At 43.7% G+C, this 24,867-nt stretch overlaps 1 protein-coding gene across 4 annotated transcripts in view; it reads right to left on the reverse strand.

The window, feature by feature from the left end:
- Nucleotides 1-18,511, reverse strand: part of Dlec1 (DLEC1 cilia and flagella associated protein) — a 52,259-nt gene extending 33,748 nt beyond the window's left edge. For 3 of the 4 annotated variants that reach the window (XM_047531075.1, XM_047531074.1, XM_047531073.1), the window contains exons 1-6: nt 17,936-18,511; nt 14,311-14,458; nt 10,781-10,891; nt 9,381-9,580; nt 8,956-9,176; nt 8,057-8,135 (exon numbers count right to left, since the gene is read on the reverse strand). In XM_047531075.1, coding sequence (XP_047387031.1) covers nt 8,057-8,135; nt 8,956-9,176; nt 9,381-9,580; nt 10,781-10,891; nt 14,311-14,458; nt 17,936-18,496 — 1,320 coding nt within the window. In that variant the 5' untranslated portion in view covers nt 18,497-18,511. The remainder of the gene's footprint in view (nt 1-8,056; nt 8,136-8,955; nt 9,177-9,380; nt 9,581-10,780; nt 10,892-14,310; nt 14,459-17,935) is intronic. The other variant, XM_047531076.1, reaches the window with a different exon arrangement.
- Between the last annotated feature and the right edge of the window lie 6,356 nt (nt 18,512-24,867).

Below are 24,867 nucleotides of genomic sequence, written 5' to 3' on the forward strand. Positions count from 1 at the left end.
TGGAAAGGGAGGAGGCATAAATGAAATAACCCTGGCCATGTGTCGGAGATAAGCATAGGGGATTCATTATGTTACTCTGTCTACTTTTGTTTCTTTCAGGAAGTTTCCACAGTAAAAACAAAACAAACAAAAAAAGGTAAAGATGTCCTATTGCCTCTCTGTATCCTTGGGGGTTGGTTCCAGGACCCCAGTGGATAACTAAACCCTGCAGATCCTTTATCAGATCCCTTATATAAAATGGCTCAGTATTTTATATACTGACATATGACCTACACACATCCTCCCCTACACTTTAAGTCATCTCTATCGCTTCTCGGCCTTTGGGCTAAGATCAAGTGCACATCATCTCTAGATTACTTATGGCACCTCATACGGCGTAAGGTCTTATGTAAAATAGTTAGTACATTATATCGTTTAGGGAACAATGACAAGAAAAATGTCTGTGTGTTCAGTACGGATGCAACCTTGTAGGCCTAATTAAATAGCATGTGAACAAGACTCAAGGGGAACAATGCTCAAAGTGAAATGATGGGATGCTATGGCAAGGTCCACCTATCTATCCCTGCATATGCAAGGATTCAGCGCTGTGCTCAGCACGCAGCAAATTCAAGTTTGGTTTTATGGAACTTTCAAAAATTTAGGGGGAGTGATATTTCAATCCATTCTTGGTTGAATCCATGGATATGGAACTTACAGATGCAGAAGGCTGATCGCACTCATTATTGAGCATTTACTCTGTGCCTCCTCAACCTCTCAACAACCAGGAAAGGCGGGCACTGTCTCTATTTAACAGCTGAAGAACACGAAGTGCAAAGAGGCTCCTTCACCCATGAGCAACAATGTAGAGATTCAAGTCCAGGACATCTGGCTCCAGCGTTTTGACCACCTCACCTCATGTATTGTCTCCTCCCCACATTGTCCTTTGAGTCACTTCTTCCCATAGGCCCAGTCAAGGGATATCATGGGCACTTGTGTGTCAGGGTTGTAACTGGGCCTCTCTCCACCATTCAACCTATCCAGCCCCTGTTAAACCCAGCCTTCTCTCCCTGCCTCACAGTGGGAGATCCCTAAGGGTAAGCCTGAAACTAAACCACAACAGCACCCAGCACACTGCCTAGCACTGGAGGGAACATGTACACATCTTTTGCTTCGATTTTGTGAAATATAATACTAGAAAAAAATGTATCGATTATAACATAGCAAAAGCCATGTTTCCATTACCTAACTTGAGAAACAAAATATTATAAATTCAGTTGAAGCCCTCTGCCAGCTCCCCATCAGATGGCATCTACACAGATTTGAAATATGTCTTCGTATTTTTAGTCACAGGTATATATTCCATCTAAGTTTTTTTTTTCCCAGTGCTTGGGATTGAATCCAGGTCTTGTATATGCGAGGCAGGTGCTGGGTGCTACATCCCTAGCTCCTTAAGTTCATTTTTGACCAGTACAACATTTTGGATCAATTCACCTATGAACCAGGCCATAATTTGGAGAGAACCATTTTATATTTTTAATTTTCATTCCTCTGTTATTAATGATAGTGAGCACCTTTTCATGTTTATTTGCTATTTGGGTTTACTCTTTTGTGAATTGTTTATTCATATCTTCTTACCTCTTGCCACTGCAGAGATTTTTTCTTTTCTTGTTGACTTGTAAGAGTTTTTTATATATGCTGGAAACTAATTCTTTATAAAGTAGATGTTACAAACATCTACCAGTTTACAAACGTGCATTATCTTTTGATGTATGTTCTCAAATTTTATTTATTCTTTATTTTTTATTTTATTGGTCTGTGCGCGCGTGTGTGTGTATGTGTGCGCACATGCTAGGAACTGAACCCAGGGCCTTATGCATGCTAAGCGCCCACTTAACCTCTGAGCTACACCCTCAGCTTCAGTTTCATAAAATTTAATATGTAATTTATCAACCTTTTATGGTTTGTGCTTTAGTTTCAAGAAATCTTTGCATAAACCCTATATTTTTTACTAAAAAATTGCTCTTTTACCTTGAGAGCTTTACTGGAAACTCTTGGTTTGGGGTATGGAGTGAGGTAGGGATTAACTTATTTTCCATTGGCAGGTCTGCACACCTCCACGGATGTGCCCTGGCAAGAGCATGCACTGATCCCTCAGTCACAGAGCTAGTTGCAGCTATTGCTGTCATTATAGACTGAGGTGCTCCTGGCAGTAGCTGTTCACATCAGCTGAGTCATGCCTTGCTTCCAGCCACACGAGGCAAACCTCCCACTAGGGAAAGGTGAGAGCTGGGGGGTTATAGGCTTCTCAGGGGATGTCCCACAAGACAAAATAATCGATCGTGCTTAATGGTGGTCAGCTCTATAATACATTCTCAAATTAGCTCTCCCTCCTTTATCCCCTTTCCTTCTTTCCTCATTGGAATTGTAAATGATAGTAAGTAATCTCACCATCTCAGGCTCTGCTTTAAGGAAATCTAAGCCGATACAGTCAGAACAAAAAGAGTCCTAAAATAGTAGACCCTTAGCATGCCATTCTGGAATTGGCTTACTCACCAGCCTGGTGGCAGAAAGAACTCTAGCTGGCAGGAAAAAGGGTGTGAGGCTCCTAGCATGGTGACATCCCAATTATTAATGCTTCTACCAGTGATCAGCTGGGATGGGAACAGGTAGATGGTCAGGCAGTGACAAGTGGTAGCTGGGAGGCTGGAAGGTCTGAGGCAGGGATAATGATATGGAGTGTGAAGTGGGTTGGCTTTCCTTATGGGCACTAGAAGGCTTGCAGGGAAAAATGAAAGGCTGGTGCAGCCAGTGGCCAACTCAGCTCCCTCAAGACATTCTTTGCATTCCTGAGTCACACTTGCTTCTGTGTGTGTGCTTGTTTTTTAACTCCTGCTTGATCTGGTTTGCTGCTTTTTACCTACTATTCCTGTATCTACGTTCTTCAGCAAGATTATGTTTTCTCATTTAGTGTCAAGGAAATCTTAGGCTTATTATCGAAAATGAAGGCAGGGTCCTTCTTTTTCTAGCCTCTCAAACAATTTATATAAAATTCACATAAATTAATTTTAAAATTTATAATTCAAATTTATACACCATAGGCAGTCACTTGAATGTTTGGTAGCATACATCTGTACAATGATCTAGGCCTGGTGTTTTTGTTTTGTTTTATATGGAGAGTGCTTTTCAAAGTTATTTTCATCAGAGTTGAACAGTCTCATAGTTTGAAGAGATAGAAAGTTCTACAAAGTTTTAAAAATAGAAATCCTTCCTCTTCCCCTGGTCTCCACCCTGCCATTTCCCACCCTTGAAGGACAAATGCTTTTTCCACCTTCAGCTGATTATTCTTATTTATTTCCACATCTCTGAAGGTTTTCCCCCTTAAGTTTTAGGTATTAACAGCAGATGGATGATGTTAATGGATGGAGAAGAAAGAGAGCTCTCTTTCTTCTCCCAATTCAATGTGTGACTTTCCCTTCCCCCATCTTCCCAATATAGTCTCATCGTACTACTGGTTAGGTCAGTAATGAGTGCATTAAAGGTACTCTTTAAATGCTATTCCCAGCTGAGCAAGAGTCAAGCCCTGTTTCCTTTCCCTACCTCCTGCAAATTTTTTTCTGAAGTTAATAATCAACTAATTATTTTCTTTGTTGTCTACTTAAGCAATAACTCAGTCCCTCTCCACTACTCTACAAATCTCTTCCCAATACATCCAGATGTATCAGGGACTCTGATTATCCATGTCTCCTCCATAAATGAACCTCTCCTAGGGCCTTCTGACCTCTTCTAATCTGGGCTGGTTGCCTGTTACACCCACTGCTAAGCTTTCAAACAGGATGACCCCCATAGCAGCTTTTGAGACACACTCACAGGTTCTCTGACACTCCTCCCATTGAGAGGTGAGATCTAGGTATCTTCCCCTTGAATCTGGGCCAAATATGGTGACTTGCTTGCAACCCAAAGCATGCAGAGGAAGAAGTGCTGTGTAGCTGCCAAGGTTATGTCATAAAAGTCATCTGGCTTACAAGGATGCTCACTTGATGTTGTTGTGTAAAATCTGATTATCTGAGGTCACCACCCTGTGAGGAAGCCCAGGCCGGGTAGACAAGTTCCAGGTCAGTTGAGGTCAACGACCTCAGCATCAGCACCCATGTGAGTGAAATCCTCCAATAATTCCAGCCCCAAACTTTCAAGTCACCCCTAAGTACTGACTTGCCAGGTATGGTCTTAAAACATTATAGAATAAATCACTCCCACTGTGTCCTGCCCACATTTCTGACCCACAGAACCCATGAGCATTTGTCACTAAATTTTGAGAAATCTGCTTTGCAGCAACAGTGACCCCAAAATTTTTAAACCGGGGATTCCCTTCACCCCTGTCCTGTGTTGGATCTCTTTCCATGTTCCATGTCTTCATCTGCCTTGGTTCACTCACTTCTTTGAGGCGTATTCTCTGGGAGTTTCAGTGTGCATGGGACATACATTTTTAGAGGCTCTGAAAATCTGAAACATCCTTAAACTTCATAGTGTAGCTGGTTAAAACTGATGTGCACAGTCATAGGCCCAATGGACACATGATGATTCTCAAGGGGCCTCACTAGATAAAATTCAGATTGGCGGATTGTATTTTCCACAAATGGCTACAGTGATACTTCTGGTCCCCCATGCTCTTCTAGAACCTTGCTACACCCAGTCACTAAGGTGTGTTTGCTCGTGTGTGTGCTTTTGCCATGAATGATGGAGAAGTTCCTAAAGATTATGGACATGCGCAAGCTCTTTAAACTCTAACATGCGATCCGCTGCCTGTGAAGGGGCTGTTGTCGTGAGGCCCTGTTGCATTTGCACCTAGTGGGAGGAGCTAAGTGCGGTCTTGACCTGATTCCCCAGAGTGACCGCAGGCCAGCATTAAGGCAGAAGTTGGGAAAAGAGATAAGGAAATCTCAATGTGTGGCTCTTAGAGGAATTACTGGCTGTGCTGTTAAGGGGCAGAGGAGAGTAAGAAGGAAAGGGGCTCAGAGGTAAAAAGTCTCTGTATGTTTTCTGTAGAAAAAAAAAGATACATACATATTTGCTTATGGCTCCAAAAGGAAACAATAGAGGAAACCATACCAATAGAAATCATTACCTGCCGAGGTAAGGAGAGTACAATGAAGAGGAGGTGGGAATAGAAGTTAGAGGGAAAGTTGTTTTGTTTTTTTAATAGAAAATCATAGCTAATGAATGCAAAAGGAAAAACAAAACTAGAAATGGCCATTTTGTAAACCCCCAATTAAGAGAAACGTAGGCAACAATCATCCAGTGCTGCTAAACAGGAAGTCAAAGGCTGATAAGAACTTTAGAGAGGCTTACACCTGACCCCAGAGAGAATGTTTCCTCCTCAGCAATAAGAAATACACGGATTTAGAGGAACCTGGAAATTCCACCAGAAAACTTTTAGAACTCATAAGTGAATTCAGTAAAGTAGCAGGTTACAAGATCAATGCTCATAAATCCAATGCATTTTTATACATAAGGGATGAATCTTCAGAAAGAGAAGTTAGGAAAACTACCCCATTCACAATAGCCTTGAAAAAAATAAAATACTTGGGAATCAATCTCACAAAAGAGGTGAAAGACCTCTACAATGAGAACTACAGAACACTAAAGAAAGAAATTATAGAAAATGGAAAGATCTCCCATGTTCTTGGATAGGCAGAATTAATATTGTCAAAATGGCCATACTAACAAAAGTGCTATACAGATTCAATGCAATTCCAATTAAAATCCCAATGACGTAACTTACAGAAATAGAGCAAGCAATTATGAAATTCATCTGGAAGAATAAGAAAACCAGAATAACTAAAGCAATCCTTAGCAGAAAGAGCGAAGCAGGGGGTATCGCAATACCAGATCTTCAACTCTACTACAAAGCAATAGTAACAAAAATGGCATGGTATTGGTACCAAAATAGACACGTAGATCAATGGTACAGAACAGAGGACACGGACACAAACCCAAATAAATACAATTTTCTCATACTAGACAAAGGGGCCAAAAATATGCAATGGAGAAAAGATAGCCTCTTCAACAAATGGTGCTGGGAAAACTGGAAAACCATATGCAACAGAATGAAATTAAACCCCTATCTCTCACCCTGCACAAAACTCAACTCAAAATGGATCAAGGACCTCAGAATCAGATCAGAGACCCTGAATCTTATAGAAGAAAAAGTAGGTCCAAGTCTTCAACTTGTTGGCTTAGGATCAGACTTCCTTAACAGGACTCCCATAGCACAAGAAATAAAAGCAAGAATCAACAACTGGGATAAATTCAAACTAAAAAGCTTTCTCTCAACAAAGGAAATTATCAGCAATGTGAAGAGAGAGCCTACAGGGTGGGAGAAAATCTTTGCCACTCATACTTCAGATAGAGCACTAATTTCCAGAACATATAAAGAACTCAAAAAACTCTACATGAAGAATACAAATAATCCAATCAACAAATGGGCTAAGGAAATGAACAGACACTTCACAGAAGAAGATCTACAAGCAATCAACAGATATATGAAAAAATGTTCAACATCTCTAGTAATAAGAGAAATGCAAATCAAAACTACCCTAAGATTCCATCTCACCCCAATTAGAATGGCGATTATCAAGAACACAAGCAACAACAGGTGTTGGCGAGGATGTGGGGAAAAAGGTACACTCATACATTGCTGGTGGGGTTGCAAATTAGTGCAGCCACTCTGGAAAGCAGTATGGAGATTCCTCAGAAAGCTTGGAATGGACCCACCATTTGACCCAGCTATCCCACTCCTCGGTCTGATTTTAAAGGACTTAAAATCAGCATACTACAGAGATACAGCCACATCAATGTTCATTGCTGCTCAATTCACCATAGCCAGATTGTGGAACCAACCTAGATGTCCTTCAATTGATGAATGGATAAAGAAACTGTGGCATATATATACACAATGGAATATTACTCTGCCATAAAGAATGATAAAATTATGGCATTTGCAGGCAAGTGGATGAAATTGGAGAATATCATGCTAAGTGAGATAAGCCAATCTCAAAAAACCAAAGAACGAATGATCTCGCTGATAAGCGGATGATGACATATAATGGGGGGTGGGTGGGGTTAGCGTTAGGTTTAGGGTTAGGGTTAAGGAGGTGGCAAGAATGGAGGAAGGAAGGACTGTATAGAGGGAAAAGAGGGGGGAGGAAAAAAATAACAGAATGAATCAAAAAACATTATCCTATGTAAATTTATGATTACACAAATGGTATGCCTTTACTCCATGTACAAACAGAGAAACAACATGTATCCCATTTGTTTACAATAAAAATAAAAAAAAAGAAATACACGGTACCACCAAAGAAGTATTCTTGACCAAAAAAAAAAAAAAATGAATCTGAATGTAATCATCTAATCAAACCTCTACATTTAATTACCAGTTTACGTAAAAAGTAGAGAATAAAGGAACAGGTTGAATGTCAGCAATAAGAAGGCAATTGGCCAAATCCAGAATGCAAAAAATCAAGTTCCTTCAACAAATAAATGGCATTTTTTAAAAGTTAGGGGGGAGGGAGAAATTATTCTCAACTAAGGGAGAACAAAGAATCATTTTCAGCCAAAAGCAATGTTTAGATTCTGGTTCAAATAAATCAACTGACTTTTTAATCAACTGGAGGAAGATCAAACATTGATGCGTTATTAGTCTATATTAAGGAATCATGGCTAGTATGGCTGAGTGTGATAATGGTATTATGGTTGCTTTTTAAAAGTCCTCGTCTGTTAGAGATACTTAATTATTAATTGAAGAAGAATGTGCTGTGTAAGCTTCCTCTCACAATATGCCAGCTTGTGAGTGTGCACGTGGACACACACATGAAGAAGCTGTAGGGGTGACAGATGAAACCAAATTTGCAAAATGCAGATAACCGCTGAAGTTATCTACACTGGGTGATGGGCACATGAGGGTTCATTACCATATTTTTCATAGTTATGTGTATGGTTTGTATTTTTTAAATTCCATAAGGATTTTTTTAATAAGGAAAGAAATGAGGTGGGATCGATAAAGAATCAACATTTCTACCTCATAAACTGGTCCAATTTCATAATCTGTGAAAAACCCAATTGATGGTTTAGCTAGAAACACTGGAGCATCCATGTAACTGTGGGAAGGAAACAGGGGAGAGAAAGGCTGTGAGTTTCTTCTACATGACAAAATACTACGCAGTGACATTGGTGCAAAGACAAACACGCGCGCGGCCAGCAAAGATTCACAGTATGTCGCTTCTTGGGGTTTTTGATTGTTGTTGTTTAAACAGGTTAGAAAATCATTTTAACACATGATCCAATCCTTGTGAAGACATACGTAGTCATGAATGTGGCTTTCAAAATGCACAGGGCAAACTCTGGAAGCTTAAATGTCAATACATTAACTAGGTTTTTAACACAGTTTTTATTTTCAAATGTTAGTCTTTTCCAGTATTTTTTATACAAAAATATGAGTTGTCTAATTTAAAAAATGCTAATAGTCCATTAAAATCACACACCTATGAAGCAATTTGTTCCCTTCATTAGGACAATGACTGAAAATATAGGCGAAGGTACTCTCTTGAAGAAAGCATCACAATTTGCACTAATTACCTTTAACTAATCAAATTGTAAGCATTGGTATTATCCAAGACACATGAATTCCACGGGAGGAGTACATGGCTATGGCGATGCCTCTTAGGGGACCCAGACTGGTCCACTGTCAACAGAGAACCAACACCAACCTCCATTTTCTCTGTGCCCCTATTTATGACTCTGACAGGTCAGAAAAGTATAAGACCAGGACTCTGGAGAGAGAGCCCCTGCTCTGTACAGATACTGCTACCCTGTCCCCAAAACTCCAGGGGCCACCACAGCCAGACCAGACCCAGGACCTTCCGGGTTTTACTACTGAGAGTCAGGTTGTCTGAGGGTGTAAGTCCGGGAGAGACGTACCTCTGTTCCAGCTCTGGACTTGGGGGATCTCCCATCAGTGCTGGCTTAACTGGAGGAAAAATAAGAGACTTGCCCCCATGTGGAGTGTTAGGAGGGAAAAAGCGAGGGTTTCTTAGGAAGTGGTTTCGACTCTCCATTCTGGCGAGAAGAAGTCGCTCCAGTTCTCTCTGGGGCACATGTAAGTGTTTCATCCAGTTTTTATTCTTTGGTGGTCTTGCTTTCTTTGAAACACACAGAAGTATAGTCAACGACAGGCAAAGGGACTGTGCGTGTTGACATCTTGGCGTGACCCACCGAGGCCAACCCAAACTCTAATTTGCTGCGGATTCATCACGACTTTTGGCGTCATCTGAACTCCCTTCCCCTCACCACCTCCCTGCCTCCACTGCCCACATGCGCTGCTGTGCACAGGTCTGAAAACGAACCTTGACAGTGTCTTTGGTCCTTTGTTTGCCCTTAGGAATTGAGTCCCCCTCCAGGCTGTCCATGGTGTAGTCAAACTCATCTCCAAACGCAGCAAGCTTCTCCCTGAAGGGTACTGCAAGCTTCTTGCCCTGCGCTCCTTTGGGGGTGAAATTCTTCTCACACCTGAACCTCAGTTTCGAACATTCTGCGATGGAGGTGCCTAGGGCACCAAAGAAACAAATTGAGTTACCCACCCTAACTGAGATGAGGAGGCGGGTGCTTCTGAGATGACCACACCACCAAAGCCACGGTCAGCTTGGCTGACTCCTGCACCAGAAATAATTGCTCGTCAACCTATGAATTACTCTTGGAACTTATTCCTTGTACTTCCAATTTAGAACTAGAGGGTTAAAATATCTTTCAATTTTCCAACCCAAAGAACATGAGTGGACCATTGTCACATACACATACCCCAGAACGTGCCTTTTAAAAAGCTGACGCGAGGAATCAAGTTTTGCTTTAGCTTCTTAACGTCGATAAGATCATCCCCCAAAAGCTAAATGAGAACATCCGTTGCAGCAAGAATACAATGAAAATTGGTTCCCCCATCCCACTTCTGAGCACAAATCCTTCATATGCACCAACTCCATCCTTATTTACATGCATAAGATAGTGAGTATCCAACTAACTAAAATACTGAGTGGCCTAGTACCCATGACACTTGATTCTACTACCCCTTCCTGGATCAGGAACTCCCACCCCAAATGTCTTCTAAGCTCCAAAACCCCCAGACATCATCACACACTCCCACTAATGGGGGCTGCTGGAGAGCTTGGCACCGCTAGGCAGTGCTAATGCCTGGCCACAGGATTCAGAGAATGACTCTTCCAAAATCTACCTCCTTGTGGAAGCCTATAATCTATTCATTCTCAGAAGATCTTGCCTCCCTGATCACAGGAAACTGGCCCCAACATCACACAAACACACACCTTCTCTTCCTCCCAACTCATCCTCCTTCCCATTTTCGGTGGGTGAAAAACTGCTCTCGCCTCATCAGGAACTTGCTCTCCTGCTTATCAATGCCTTTAGTCCCTCCCTTTTCAGATCTATTCAAATTACATCTAAAAATTTGGGGGTATCTGGGTATTGGGGCAACTGATGAGGACATCATAACCCGTATGAAAGAGCTGAAACTTCTGTCTTGCAGGCAGGGAGAGAGGGAGAAAGTGGCACACTCAGATTTGACCTTCCCAATTGTCACTATAAAAATTAAAGGAAAACCTATGTCCCAATTGTCACTATAAAAATTAAAGGAAACCCTATGAATGAAGAAATGGCAGTGAAGGTGGCTGATGTGGCCCTGCTACTATGGAATGTCCCTGGAAAGATACCCGAAGCTCGGAGAGAACAGAAGCATTACCTTTAGGTGCAGAGCAAAATGGCAAGGTGTCATTGTAGTAATCTTCTGGGCTGATCAAATGATGTTTCCGTAGCAACTCGCTGTCTACACACCACCTGAAGACAGTCTTAACTACACAGAGGGGCGAGAGGACAAAGGAGGGTCAAGTCAGACCCATGTGGATGAAGCTGCACCCAAATTGTCTTCCAGCTTAAGCTGTCCAAGAAAACTCTTTCTCAGAACCCAGGGGTAGTGTTGAGATTTAAGAAACTAATCAGCCAGTATTTAATGGTCACTTAAAAGAGGCCAACCACTGGGCAAAGCTGTGTTGTGGTATTATTTGAGCTTAACACAGTCATACGGAGAGAGTTCTAAAAAAAAAAAACAGAATTAAGTATGGCATATGGTAATAAATGGCCCCAATTCTTTACCCTTCCCCACACCCTTTGCAACACGACTTTGTGGTCCCTCCTACTAAAGACAGACTGCACATCTTCATCCTTGACTTTGACCGCGCCATGTACTTTGGTCAGTGAGATGATAGTGGGGTTTGAAATGGGCAAGCGCAGTGAGCTTTCTCTTTTGTGCTTTGGCCATTGTCAGAGAAGAGCTTCCTCATCCCTACATCTCGAACACCAGTGTAAATCCACGTGGAGTGGAGCGGAGCCCAGCCTACAGCAAGGAGCCAAGCTTGCTGGACCAACAGCGGAAGCCAGTCCAGACAGCCAGGCCTGGCTAGGTCAACCAACCTCCCACTGACCCAAAGACACGTAAGAGAGAAAATTTCAGTTAATAGAATGGGAAGGTGATCATGTCTATGATGATGAACCAAGAACAGAAGTAAAGACATGATTTATGTAACATAAAAATAAGATTATTTAGAGGTAGCCGGAAAGAATTAAAACTACCTTTGGCAAGTAGAATGAGACTAGGAAAGGCGAGTTGGGGTCTTCTATTAAAAATGACTTTATATCTTAGAGTAGTTACAGGATGTCAGAAAAACTGAGAGGAAGACACAGAAGAGATCCCATGCCTCACCCTGCATCCACACAAGCACCACCTCCTCCATTACTGCATCCCTGATCAGAATGGCACATTTGCTACAATTGATGAATCTACGCTGACACCTCCTTCTCATCCAAAGCCCATGTTTCACTCTTAGTATTGTACATTCTATATCTGGATGGATTTAGAATGGCATGTATAGGTGGAGGCTTTTTATACATTATTAGGTATTCTTCTAAACTTTGTTTTTTAAAACCGTATACATTTCTTACTTTGATAAAAATAAGGAAAAACAGGATGAATGGAAGATTTGGAAGTTTTCAAACTTTGTTGCTTGCTCCATTAGTCAACATTTTCCTAAGATGGGACACCGTTAAGCAGACTTTCCCTCTGGAGGTCTCCTCTCACCAAAGTTGAGGATGAAATAAGTGAAGACTGCCTGTTTCCCCCACACCATCAGATATGCAAATTGGGGATTCTGAGGTTTGGCCTAACTACTGTAATAATCAGGAACACAGAAACCAGGCTATGCCTATTAAATAGAAAGATTTTTAATGCAGGGTATTACGGACTGAGAGATAAAAGGTCAGGGAAGCCATCATTAACAACAATGTTAGCTGGTGGCGCCGAGGCAGGTAACTTCTCAGGAGTTATCTGGAATCTGTTTCGAAACTGACACTAGTGAATCATCTGCCGGGTGCCACTTCTTGAGAGTAATGGCCTCCCAGGGCTTCTCTAACCAGTGTTCTATCCTGAAACCCCAGGAGAGGTGCATTCTGCGAAATGTAGCCCCTGGCCTCTTCTGGGTGAGAGATACTGTGGCAGGGAATGGCAGCAGCATCAAGTTGACACATTCCAGCCCAGTTCCCCGAAGACTTTGGTGATGGCCTATTTGAAATCTCAAAAGATAAGTGCAAATGCCCTGTGATAAGGGATGTGTTCTCTCTCTTCTGATACTGTTCTGTCCACAGTCCTCCCCAAATGGACCTGTGGACAATGCCATACTGGTCTTGTGACCGTCTTCCTCCTTCTGGGAAGGGTGGGCTTCCTACACTGACTCCACGCCCCCTGAACATAGTTCTGCAAGGGGTTGGTTGTTACATTCTCCAAAAGATAACATGGACAAGTTCCCAGAAAGCAACAGGAGAGAAAGCACAAGATGTTCTTCAGGGTTCTGATCTTTTTCCCATCTGTCTGAACAATGTATACGTTTTCCACCTTGTGATATTTGTATTAGTGGACAGAGAAAAGCTGCCTTGTTCCTCAGATAAGAAAAATTGGGGGGGAATGTCCTCAAGTTATAAAAGAAGTCTTTGGGTCACCTTTCCCCACCCTGAGAAGCAGGGACCAGGTGACATCCATGAAGCTGAATTAAGGTCTCTTCTTCCACCACTTTCATAATAAAAGAAAGAAGAAGGCTGAGAAACCAAGGTAGGTAATCTCTGATTATAACTTATTATCTTGGGTAAAAAATAAAATGAATGAGCTAGGCATAGTGGCCCATGCCTGTAATTCTAGCCGCTCAGGAGGCTGAGCCAAGAGGATCCCAAGTTCAAAGCCAGACTCAGCAATTTAGTGAGGCCCTAAGCAACTTAGTGAGACTCTGTCTCAAAATAAAAAATAAAAATGGCTGGAGATGCAGCTCTGTGGTTAAGTGCCCCTAGGTCCAATTCCCCTGTACCAAAATTAAATAATAATAAGTAATTAATTAAAAAACTAAAGAATAAATGAAACTGACATTTGTCTTCTGCTCTCAATGTTTTATTTCACTTTCATTAAACAACAACAGCAAAACACAAATAGCTAACTATTTAATCTCCCTGAACTTTAGCAAGAAAAAAAAGAAAAGAAAAGAAAAAGAAAAATCCTACCCCATACAGGATAGTTTCTGACTATCAGGGCTTAGGAGACATAAGGCAACCAATTAAGCCTCCTAGCAATCAGCTACAAAAAATCTCTGCTGAAATCCACAATTTCTGAGGCTAGAAGTTCCACCATTGAGGGCAGGATCCTGGGAGCTACCCGCTGCTGTGGAGGAAGAAGAAACAGGGAGAAATATGGAATGTGCACCTGGGAGTTCCTGGACGGATCCCAAGCTCACATCCTAAGGGAAGTCGTAAAAGCACCTGGGGATACCAGGCCAGGTCAACAATCTCTCCTCCTTCGGATAAAAGAAGGAGATGGGCTGTCATAGAAGACATGCCCAAGTTCAAATCTGGGTTTCCACTTTTCTGAGCTGTGGGACCTTACTGAAGTTATTTGATCATCTAAGTTTAGTTCCTGCACCTGAAAAATGGAGAGAAAAACTACCCCATGGCTTGTTGGAAGTGGATAACCTAGGCCAGCATTTGGAGGGTGTGCCCTGTTTACAAAGGACACCCAATTCTGGTGATGCTGTGAATGCTGGAATGTTTTGTGGTAAAGAAACACCATAACCGCAGCTGGCTCTCCAAATGCTCAGAAAAATTGGATGGGTAGTGGCACAAATACAGTCAAACGTGGAATCTGGGGAAACAAGAGCAGGCATATGAGATCTCAATACACACCTGGAGGCAACTTGAGGGCCTCGAGGACATGCACTCCGGCCTGGTTCATGGACCGCTCTGTTTCAGCAAGGGCCCGTGCTTGGGCCTGAATGATATGTCTCTCCAACATTTTGACCTCATCCAGTCGCTGCTTATGGAGCTCCCGAATCTGGCAAGTGGATGATTAAATGCACAGAAATATGGTGAGGTCACAGGTTTACTCTGCCCCACCCCCACATCAGGGTTTCCACTGAAGCACAGAAAAGCCAGAGAGCTAGTGCAATCATTGGTCCAACTGACCAGCTGTAAAAACTGAGACCCACAGAGGGAAATGACTTAAAAAGTTTTTACGGTAAGGTCAGTAGAGTCAGCTTGTCTCCTGGCTTCATGGTAAAGAGAGCTGCCTCCCATACTGTGAAATCCAAACACAAGTTAGCAGCCTCTCTGTGGGGCCACCTAGATCCCTGTTCAGGGAAGGTCTGCTCCCTAGTTCTAAGGAATGTGGTCAGCAGACAGCCTCCAGCTGTTGGCCGGCCCCCCATCAGAGCCTACCTAAACTGCTGGAAAGGGCAGGCCTGGGAGTACATCCTTTCTGTGAAATCCAGGTCCAGCGACTGAGAGGCAGGCCTTGTCATTTTGACCCAAAGTGAGAAACAGGGGCAGGCAATACACTCTCCAGAGGAACCTTCTGCATTTGCCAAGGGTTACCAGCCCCCATCAAAATTCAACTTCTTCCCTGGCCTAATCCTGCTTTCCTCTCCCTTCCCTTTGTAGGTGTTGATGGCTAGTAAACACCTTGTACCCCAAACTTTGTCATAGTATCCGTACCCAGAGAATCCAACCTGGATGCCCAGCACACTTCTCAAGGTTACAGATTGACTGGTTGGCTAGGCAAGGTTCTGATATGTATTTTCAAGTTCAGAATTCTCAAGGCAAGAAGCAAAGAGCTCACTGGTGAAGGTTATGTTACAGACAGTTTGTGTGTGGGGTGACATTGATCATTATTATATTCCTAGAGCTGATAGGGCCTCAAACAGGTTTAGTCATTTTTAATTAAGACATTGTGAATTTACAATGTACACTTGAGGAGCGAAATGCATCAGATGTGGTTTCTACTCTTAAGGAGTTTAAGGTTTAGCAGGAGGGGCCAAAGAAAGATATAAATGAGTGGAAGAGACTCTTAAAAGTTGGGTTTGTGGCTCAGTGGTACAGCAGCCTAGTATGTGTGAGGTACTGGGTTTGATTCTCAGCATCACGTATAAATAAATAAATGAATAAAAATGAAAAAGGTCTATCAACATCTAAAAAAAAGATTTTAAAAAGTGTAAAAATAGCATAGACATGAGGATTTAAGAAGGTTAAGAGGAGGTAGATAAATATTATTGAGGTCAGGCAACACTTTTTCAGGAGACAGTGGCCAGGGCTGTTCCTTACACAGAACCAAGCTTGCGTCATGTGTTTTATTATTTGGGTCTGCTGATAATACCTAACCCTAATTCTTTTATGTAGGAATATCCAAGTAATAACAACAACTATCACTTACTGAGCATCTACCATGTTGTAAACAATGTTGTAAATCCTTTACTAGGTTGATTCAATCCTATCAATTAGAATGAGTCAATAATATCCTATTGAGGTTTTATTACCCCCATTTGATAAATAAGGAAACAGACTTATAGGATTGCCCAAGGTTATACAGGTATAATGTGGTAGAGGTCTGAACCCAGGGTGCAAGGTTCCAGAGCATTTTCTCTCGGTCATTAGACCACACAATTCATCTTGTAGGCAGAACTGGGGAAGACCAGAAGCCAGTGAGACTGTCTAGGGAGATCTCAAGAGAGATACTCCATATTGGATGGTGACTACTGCTTCTTTCAGAGAGAATGAATTCAAGTGCTGCACAGCCAGGCAGTTACTAATTACAAAGTTTCTTTTGTATCTACAAAATTAATTTTTGTGCATTATAAAAGTTCTGAAAATACAGAAGTCTGCAAAGAAAAATTTAAATGTTCTCCCAGAAGTGCTGTTGACATTTGACATAAAACTTTTCATCTTCTTTTCTATGCCTATATGTAGGATTCTAAATTAATCCTAAGCTTTTCCTATGACTTTTGTGCTAAGTTAATAAACAGTAGGTAACTGTCTATGAATAGATGCAACTTGTAGTTTTTAACAACTTCATCGTATTGTATAATACTACCATAATTTATGAGTCAAATTACCTTTGCATGAGTTGATTTTCTATAGGACCAATCTTTAAATTTTTCTGCATTACACAATTTCCAAAACATGTATTACTTTTGTGTTCAAAAAATGTGAAGTCTTTTTTTCTTTTACTTTTACTTTTTTTTTCTTTAAAGAGCAACTGAATTCCAGTTTAGAGGCAGATTTGATCATGTATGTGGTCAACCACCTCACTGAAGTTGGAGGGGATTATTTTGTTTTGAATAAACTTGTAGGCAGAAAAAATAAAATAAAATAAAATAAAATAAAATAGAGGGATTGCTCTGCCAGTTCAGAAGCTGGCTAATCATAGAAGGGATATTGAAAAGTACAATCTAATGAACTGGGTGACTGGTGGTGGGGTTTATCTGTTAACAATGCTCCACATCTTCTGGCTGATGTGAAATGACAGGGATGTGAGTCAGACCGTCAAGATTAATGTCTAGCCTAGGTTGGCTGAAGTCAGTAATGAGTATAATGGTCCAAGAAGAACAGGGCAGTGGGTTCCCACCCAAGGGTCCTGCCTGGATTTCAGGAAGCCTATGTAACTCATGGAGGGTTGAGGTTAGTATCTCACATACTATACAGATACTCATGGTGTTAATGTCTCTGCTCCAGTTAAATGGTAAGCTATAGAGGACAGGGTATGGGTGTAGTGTCCATGTACCCATGTTTTCCTTATTGCTGAGTCCCCACTGCTTAGAATAGAACCTGGCACATAGTAGACACTCAATAAATGTGTTAAATAAATGAATGATGAATAAAGCCAGGAGTGGGGGGTGCATATCATTTAAATGGGGTAAAGAACAGAATGGAGTAGAGGAAAATTTAAGAAGCAGGAGGCACACCTGATAAAGGGTCGGGGCAGTTTGCCCTCAAATTAAAGGGAGTTGTCATTAGAGGCTGCCTCAGCACAAAGTACCCAACTCCACTGGTTTCCCCCTTACACAGATGAACAAATAAGAGTTGCTGTTCCAGAGACTGAGCATGCCTCTGAAAGCGTGGGCATGAATGTCTCAGTCAGGATAGTGGTTGGTGATACAAAGGCACCCCAAGGGTGGCTGACTTGACTTTATCACCTTCAGGGAACAACTAACTATTTGGTTGTCTGCCAGTCATTTCATTTACATATGCAATATATAATGTGTGGCTGTGTGCAGAGAAATATAAATAGGCGCTACAGATGTATGCCATTTATGTGTGGTATGTGTGCATTTGTATACAAAGTGTCCTCCAGAATGTCGGATCCGCAGCAGCAAGGACTCGGGTCGCTTTTTTCTAGTTGCAAACCCCGAGCCTGGCACAGCGCCTGGCACGCGGCCAGGTGCTGACAGGTCCAGCGCTGAGTCCTGCGGTCCCGTCCCGGGTCCCCCGCACGGTCCGCGGCAGCGATGCCAGCGCGTGGGCGCCAGGGCCCGGTTACCTGCTGCAGCTGGTCCACGAACTCCTCGTGGCGCGCATCATCACTGCCGCGGGCCTTGATCAAGCTGGCGCTCACTTCCTCGCCGATCACCTCGGCAGAGTACAAGTTGCGGAAGACGCTGGTGAGCAAGTGCGAGATGTCCTGGGTGCAGAGCGAGGAGGGGCGCAGACGCAGCAGCTGCGGCTCGGGGTGCGGCGGGAGCGCCAGGGACCACCCGCGGCGGGGTCGGGTCGCGAAGCCGTACCGGAAGCTCTCCGAGTAGGCGTGGGAGGACTGCAAGGAGGAATTCTTGATGGACTCGGGGATTCCGGACAGGGCCAGGATTGGGTTTGGCGCCCATGTTACCCTCTCGTACTCGTAGGTCTCAGACTCTGAGGACCTCCGCTCCTTCTCTTTCTTGGTCTCCATGGCAATTGAGACGCTAACTCCTGGCCCCACTTCTGCTTCCGGCCCCGCCTCTTCCGCCTTGCCTCCCTCTTGGAGAGCGTCTTCGGTGTCGTCATCGCAAATACTTGCATCCTCGGCCACCCTTTTGAAGTTTAGTGTGAGAAAAGAGTTCATAGACACAGCCAGACTAGTCTGGTTGCAAAATCTTGTTCCTGACTACCTACCTTCATCCAGCCATCCTTTAAGTTGTTCAGCAATTGTTCATTCACTCCTTTATGGTTGATTGTGTAAAACTTATGTTTCAGGTTTGTGCTGGGAGCTGAAAATAAGATGCCGCTTCTGCCCCTGGGACCGCACAATCTTGAGTGTGTGCGATGAAGGTAGCGGTGGTGGGGCGGGGAAAACAGTACCACAACTGCAGTTTAGAGGGTTCAGGCCACCTTGGAGGCATGTGATGTCTGTCTAGAACCACAAGAGGACCGGGACTTCGTCTGTAGAGTGAGCGGTGGCTTCTTGGAAGAAGTGAAGATCAAGAAGAGATTTAAAAGGAGGAAGAGACTCATCATCTTTATTCATCAGGGGAGTGGAAATTAAAACCACAATGTGCTATCACTGTGCACTTTGTAGAATGGCAGACTAAGAAAAATAACTTGAATAAAGGGACCAAACAAGTGCTAGTGAATATGTGGAGCACCCGGCATTATCTTATATTGTGAGTGGGGATACAAACAAGTGCAGCAACTCTGGTAAACAATTTGGTAGCTTCCTACACAGTTACACCTGCAGCAGTCCCACTAGAGGTATTTTCCCCAAGTAAAATGAAAACTATGTGCACACGAAAGCTTGTACACAAATGTTTATGACAGTTTTATTCATCATTACTCAAAACTGGAAAAAGACTGCGATGCCCTGTGAATTGATGAATGGATAAATAAACTGTGGTCCATTTATACCATGGAATAGTACTCAACAATAAAAGGAAGCAGACTATTGATACCCCCAACAGCATAAATGAATCTCAAATGTGTCGTGCTAGGCAAAAGAAACCAGTCTCAAAAGTTTTTCCTACCTATGGAATGATTCCATGTATAGAACATTCCAGAAAATACATAACAGAAAACAGACCATTGGTTATCAGGAGCTGCAGAATGGGGGTACAGTTGACTGCAGAGGGGAATTTCTTGGAGTGATGGAACTGTCCTGAAACTTGATCATTTTCTGCAACTGTACGATCGTCAGACCTCACAGGACTGTATGCTGTAAAGGATGGGTTTTACTGTATGTAAATTATACCTCAGTTTTTTTAACTAAGAAAAAACAAAGAATGAGTAGGAAAAGCCAATGGAGAAGGAAAAAAAGTGTATGCCATCCAGAAAGGTAGGTGTGCAAAAGTTGGGAGAGAGCAGGGGCTGGGGGAGAAGGCCCAGGTGGGAGGAAATGCAGGAAATTTAGAAGTGGAAATTTAGAAGAGTTGGGGGTGAAGGATGAGATTGATAGGCAAGGGCCAGGCCTTACGTGAGTTCGTACACCACATTAGGAAAGTTGAACTTTATGCTCAGGGCAGTGGGAAAGCCATCCGGAGCATGTCATAGTCAGTTCTTTGTTTTACTAAGGTCACTCTGATTGCTGTGAGAATAAATAGTAGGGGCAAGAGGCACCTGGGAGATCAGTTAGGAAACTATTGCAGAAGTTAGAAAAGAGATAAAGGAGCTTGGATGAGGGCGGGGGAAGGGATGGGAGATAGATCTAAAAAGTAGAACTGATAAGACTTGCAGGTGGATGATGGAAGGTGAGAAAAAGGAACCAAGAATCACTCCCAAGTGTCCTGTGTGTGTAGTAAGATGGGTGATTCTGCCATCCACTGACATGAGGAAGAAGACAGTGCTTGTTCAGGGCGACAGCTTGAGACCACACTGCTCATTGTCATTGACACAGCTTGGCTCTGCTCACAGGTGGTATAATAACCACTTTTTACTTGGGTGAGAGTGAGTGCTTGCCTTATAGCCCAAAACCCACTTCCTGAGATGAGTCCCAAGATGCTGCAGTCAGACCTGGGCCACTTCTACCTCTCTTTGTTGAGCCTGGCTACCTCATCTGTCCTTTTCTGTCCTGAGAGCTGGGACACCAGGGCCCCTGCTCTGGCTCTCCTCCAATTGCACCCTTCCCCACAGAGGAGGAGGAGTAAGGAGACTACACTGCTAAGGTAATGTACCTGTGACTGTCTTCCAGGTACCTGGGACCCCAAAATTATTCTGAGTCCATTTCCAGAGCATGTTCAGGCCTCTTCTTTAACTCCCTCCTCCAAGGACTGACCAGTACGTGCAAATAAGGGGTAACTTAATGGGGGAGAGAACCTGGGCAAACATGCTATTGGTCCAGCTCTCCACATGCACATGAGGTCCTGGATGGTGCAGGAAGGAGCTATGTGTGGGAAGGGAAGTGGGAGAGCCTGCCTTGCCTCTAATTTGCCTCCCCCCAAATAAGTGGTCCTATCCATTAGGAATAGTTCCACTTGTGGAAGCTCCCTGGCTCCCTTCTCTGTCCTAACAGTTCCATGGATTCTTACCATTGCTTTTGATTTCTCCATCATGCCTCCAGATGGCCTGAGGGAAAGTCACAGAGAGTCTGATCCAGCCTGGACGAGGTGCCTCCCAGCAACTCTTGCCACTGCAGGACCCCAGCACAGACACACCCTCTGGCTTCAGCTCCTCTGATCAGCTGACAATGTCTAACCAGGTTACCCTGCAGGACAGCCACTTCATCAGTCCTCACCTGATGCCACCACCATTCCTTCTGCCTGAGATGCTCAGCTCCCTTGCTTTCCCCTCTCTCTGCACCACTGTCTCCATCCTCCTGTCGCTCTTCTATGAGCATCTCTCTGCTCTGTGAACTAAAGTTCACCCCTGATTCTGCCTCACCCAGCATTCAGTTTCAGCTAACTGAATACATGAGTGACTTTCACCCTGCACCAGTAGCAAAGGGTTCAGGTCACCTTTGGGACCACTCTCTATCTCCCATTCCATGGGGTCTTCCTCAGTGCAAAGGAAGTTCTTTGTGAGCTGCCCTCGTCATTGTACAACCTGTTCGGCTGACTGCAGTTTCTCTTTGCTAACCTCTGGGTTGCTTACCTCAGACACATTTTTGATCTTTCTTTGTTTTTTTTTTTCACTTTTAAGTTTCAAAAGTTCTACATTATTATGGTAAAAACAAAACTAAAGAAAACCTCCAACAATACACAAAAAATAAGTGTCCTCAGTCCTTTCCTCCAGTTCATTAGATTATTTCTATATCTTTTCAGCTCTTTTTTTCTGTACAAACATTGATATCTATAAAGTCATTTTTAATATTTAAAAAACAAATGATACTATCAGATATATTCATCTGCTATTTGCTTTTTCACTTATTTTCTGTAGTAACTCATGGAGGACTTTTTTGCTACTATAAATAATGCTGTAATGAGCAACTTTGCTCATATTTGTGCATACTTTGCATAGTATTTTATAGTGTTTCTGTGGGATAATATAAAATTTCTTGGCCAAAGGGTACACACATTTTAGGATTTGGGATATTGCCGTACTGCCCTCTATAACTATTGTACCAAAGAAGACTCCACCAGCACTACGCGAGAGCCTCTGGGCATTTTAAATCATATATGTTTTGAATCATATCCTAAACTTTATCCCTAGCCCACATCTCCCTTCTAAACTTGTACATTCATCGTATACCTGACATCTCCCCTTGGCTGACTGAAGACATCTCAGTATGTCCAAAATAAAGGGCTTGCTCTTCCTCAACCTTCCCCATTTCAATTTATGGCAATTCCATCCTTCTAGTTGCCCTCAAAACCTTGGAGTCATCCTTGAGTCCCCTCTTTCCCTCACAGCCCCCACCAATAAATCCTATTGGCTCTACCTTCAAAATGCTTCTGGGATCCTACCATTTTATACAACCTTCACTCCTACCTCTGAAGTCTGAGCCCCCATCCCCTCCTACCTGAATTACAGCCAGAGTTCCTACCCTGGGTCCTCCCCCTTTCTTATCCCCACACTTCAGCCCCTGACCCTCCTCAGTGACTTCTTCCAGCAGCCAGAAGGATTCCCTTAAAACATGAGTCAGATCATGTCCCTCCTCAGCTTGAAACCTTCCAAGTGCAACCCATTTCTGCTAGAGAAAAAGTGGAAGCCCTTACAAGGCACAACAGGACCAGTCACTGTTAACCTCTCTGTCTTCTCCCAGTATAGCCCCCCTGGCTCTCTCAGCTCCCACCACAGCCCCCTTGAAGTCCTCTAATTTATCAGACAGGCTGTTGCCTCAGGGCCTTGGTAGTGCCCATTCCCTGTGCCTGGAATCCCGTCCCCCAGATATCCCAAAACAACTTACTATCTTCACTTCCTTTGAGTCTACTCAGATGTCACCTTCAACAGCCTGGCCAACTGATTTAAAATTTAACCCCACCCCAGGAAGTCCTTTACCCTACCTACTTTTTTTTTTTTCTTTTTTTGCATTACTAGAGATCAAACCCAAAACCTCATGCTTGCTAGCCAAACACTCTACCACTGAGCTACATTCTCAGCCCTTACCCTACCTATTTTCATTTCCTTTCACCTTCTAGTACAATAGACAATTCACCGCCTGTGTTTATGTTTATTACTGCATCTCATCTCCTTCCACTAGAATTTAAGCTCCCTGATGGCAGGAGGTTTTGGTGTGTTTTTCACACTGATGATTCCCAAGACACTTGAATAGTGCCTCATATACAGTAGGTGCTCAATAAATATTTGTTGAATAAGCAAAATAGCAGAATAAAGGTTTTGGTGTCTTTAGTTCACACAGGCCTCAGTGTGCCTCTGCCCTCAGATAAGAGTCAGAGGGCGTCTCCTGACTCTCCTCACCAAGCACTGCACTTGCCTGTGGGGTGTGATGGGCTAAGATGACCCTTGGGACTTAGTCGGAGGTGAAATGAATACACAGTAAAATCCCACGAATACAATTATGGAAAAGTAACTCCAAATAATCCCATACTATCCCAGGGTTACAAAGAGGCCCAGCAACCGTGTAGTCTATTGTGGCATTCTGGATCCCTGTGTGGTCAGGACACCTTCCCCACATTGTCCCAGGATGTTTGCTTTGCCAAAGCTGCTCACTTGAGAGAGGCAGACTTCACTTTCCTCCTGATGCATATGGACTTGGGTCTAGGACTTTCTGGAGGGAGCTTGACTGGGGTTCCACATACTTTGAAAGCAACAGGGGCCTCTGTGGCCACCAGGATCTGTAGAGGCCAAGTAGGGGGGTGGTTGTGGGGAGAGGGGACTATATTTCAGGTCCCTCAGCCAGTATTTATTTGTTTCAGGTAGTCAACATCTATTATTTCAACCTATTCCAGAGATGATAGTAGCTCCTGCTTATATAGCTCAGACTTGTTCAAAATCTCACCGCAGGACACTGCAGAGCCCAGATTTAAACAGCCCTCTCAAGCCCCTGGGTCCTGGGATAGGGGCACTAAATACAGGGAGGGGACAGAGTAAACCTCTACTTCACCTACTAAAGCTTGCCCAGGTTTGAGTTTCATGGGGGAGGGTTCAGGCAGGACCAGCCCTGAAGCCACTTAGAGCCTGACCATCCTGAAAGATGGCATTCTTGGGTTGGTAATCCCCCTCCCCCACCACCAGGGCCTCCAGAGACAGGGGTGGCGAGATGCCTGGAACTCCGTCACTGGGCAAGTGTGGGCCCTCAGTCACCAAAACTAAGTCTGCCACAGAGCTTATGACTCACCAGGATCTCAGGGCATCTTACAGAAGTAACTGAGAACTGGGTTTTGAGGAGGGTAATTTAGGAACCTGGCCAGGGCTAAGCCCACACAGAGGAGTTGAGGGCAGAGGGAGCCGAATCCAGCAACTTTGTGGTTCAGTAGAAAGACTCTTGCTGTGTGTCCCCACCCCCAGTCCTTCCATACACAGATGTACAGTCATAGCACACAGACTTACATCCAGCAGACGGAAGCAGAGTGTCTCCCAGCCTTTGAGAGAAAAGAGGTGCAGAGAGGAGGGAGGGGGAGAGTGCTGGAGTGAGTTCAGGGCTGATCTGCAGGTCAGCACAGTGCAGAGGCCGGCTTGCTCTGAGCAGGGCTTGGCCCAGCCTTTCTTTCTGGCAAAACCTGGTTGCCTGGGCCAGCTCTGAGTCAGCCGTGTCCATCCTGCCCAACAACCCCAGGCCAGGGAGGAGGCTTCAGCTCCTGTGTGGGGGTTGGAGGTCAGAAAAGGGCCTGTTTGAGGTGGGTTTGGGGTAAGCAAGGGCAGAGGCAACCCCACCACAGGCATCTGTGGCAGAGGGTAAGACCAGGGTCACAGATAATGTTCTGGGAGACAAGGAGTAGGAATGATGATTGAGATGAAGCCACACCAACTACTGAATTTCACTGTGTCTGCCTGGGAAGAGGGGTTGGGCTTGAGATCTGACTTTCTGAGAGAGAGGCTAGCAGGCCCCAGGGGTGTCAGAGATCCAGGTGGGAGGCTCCAAGGCTCAAAGAAGCTCTGGGATAGAGAGCA

Source organism: Sciurus carolinensis, chromosome 17 (genome assembly GCF_902686445.1).
Source record: "Sciurus carolinensis chromosome 17, mSciCar1.2, whole genome shotgun sequence".
Classification (NCBI taxonomy): domain Eukaryota; kingdom Metazoa; phylum Chordata; class Mammalia; order Rodentia; family Sciuridae; genus Sciurus; species Sciurus carolinensis.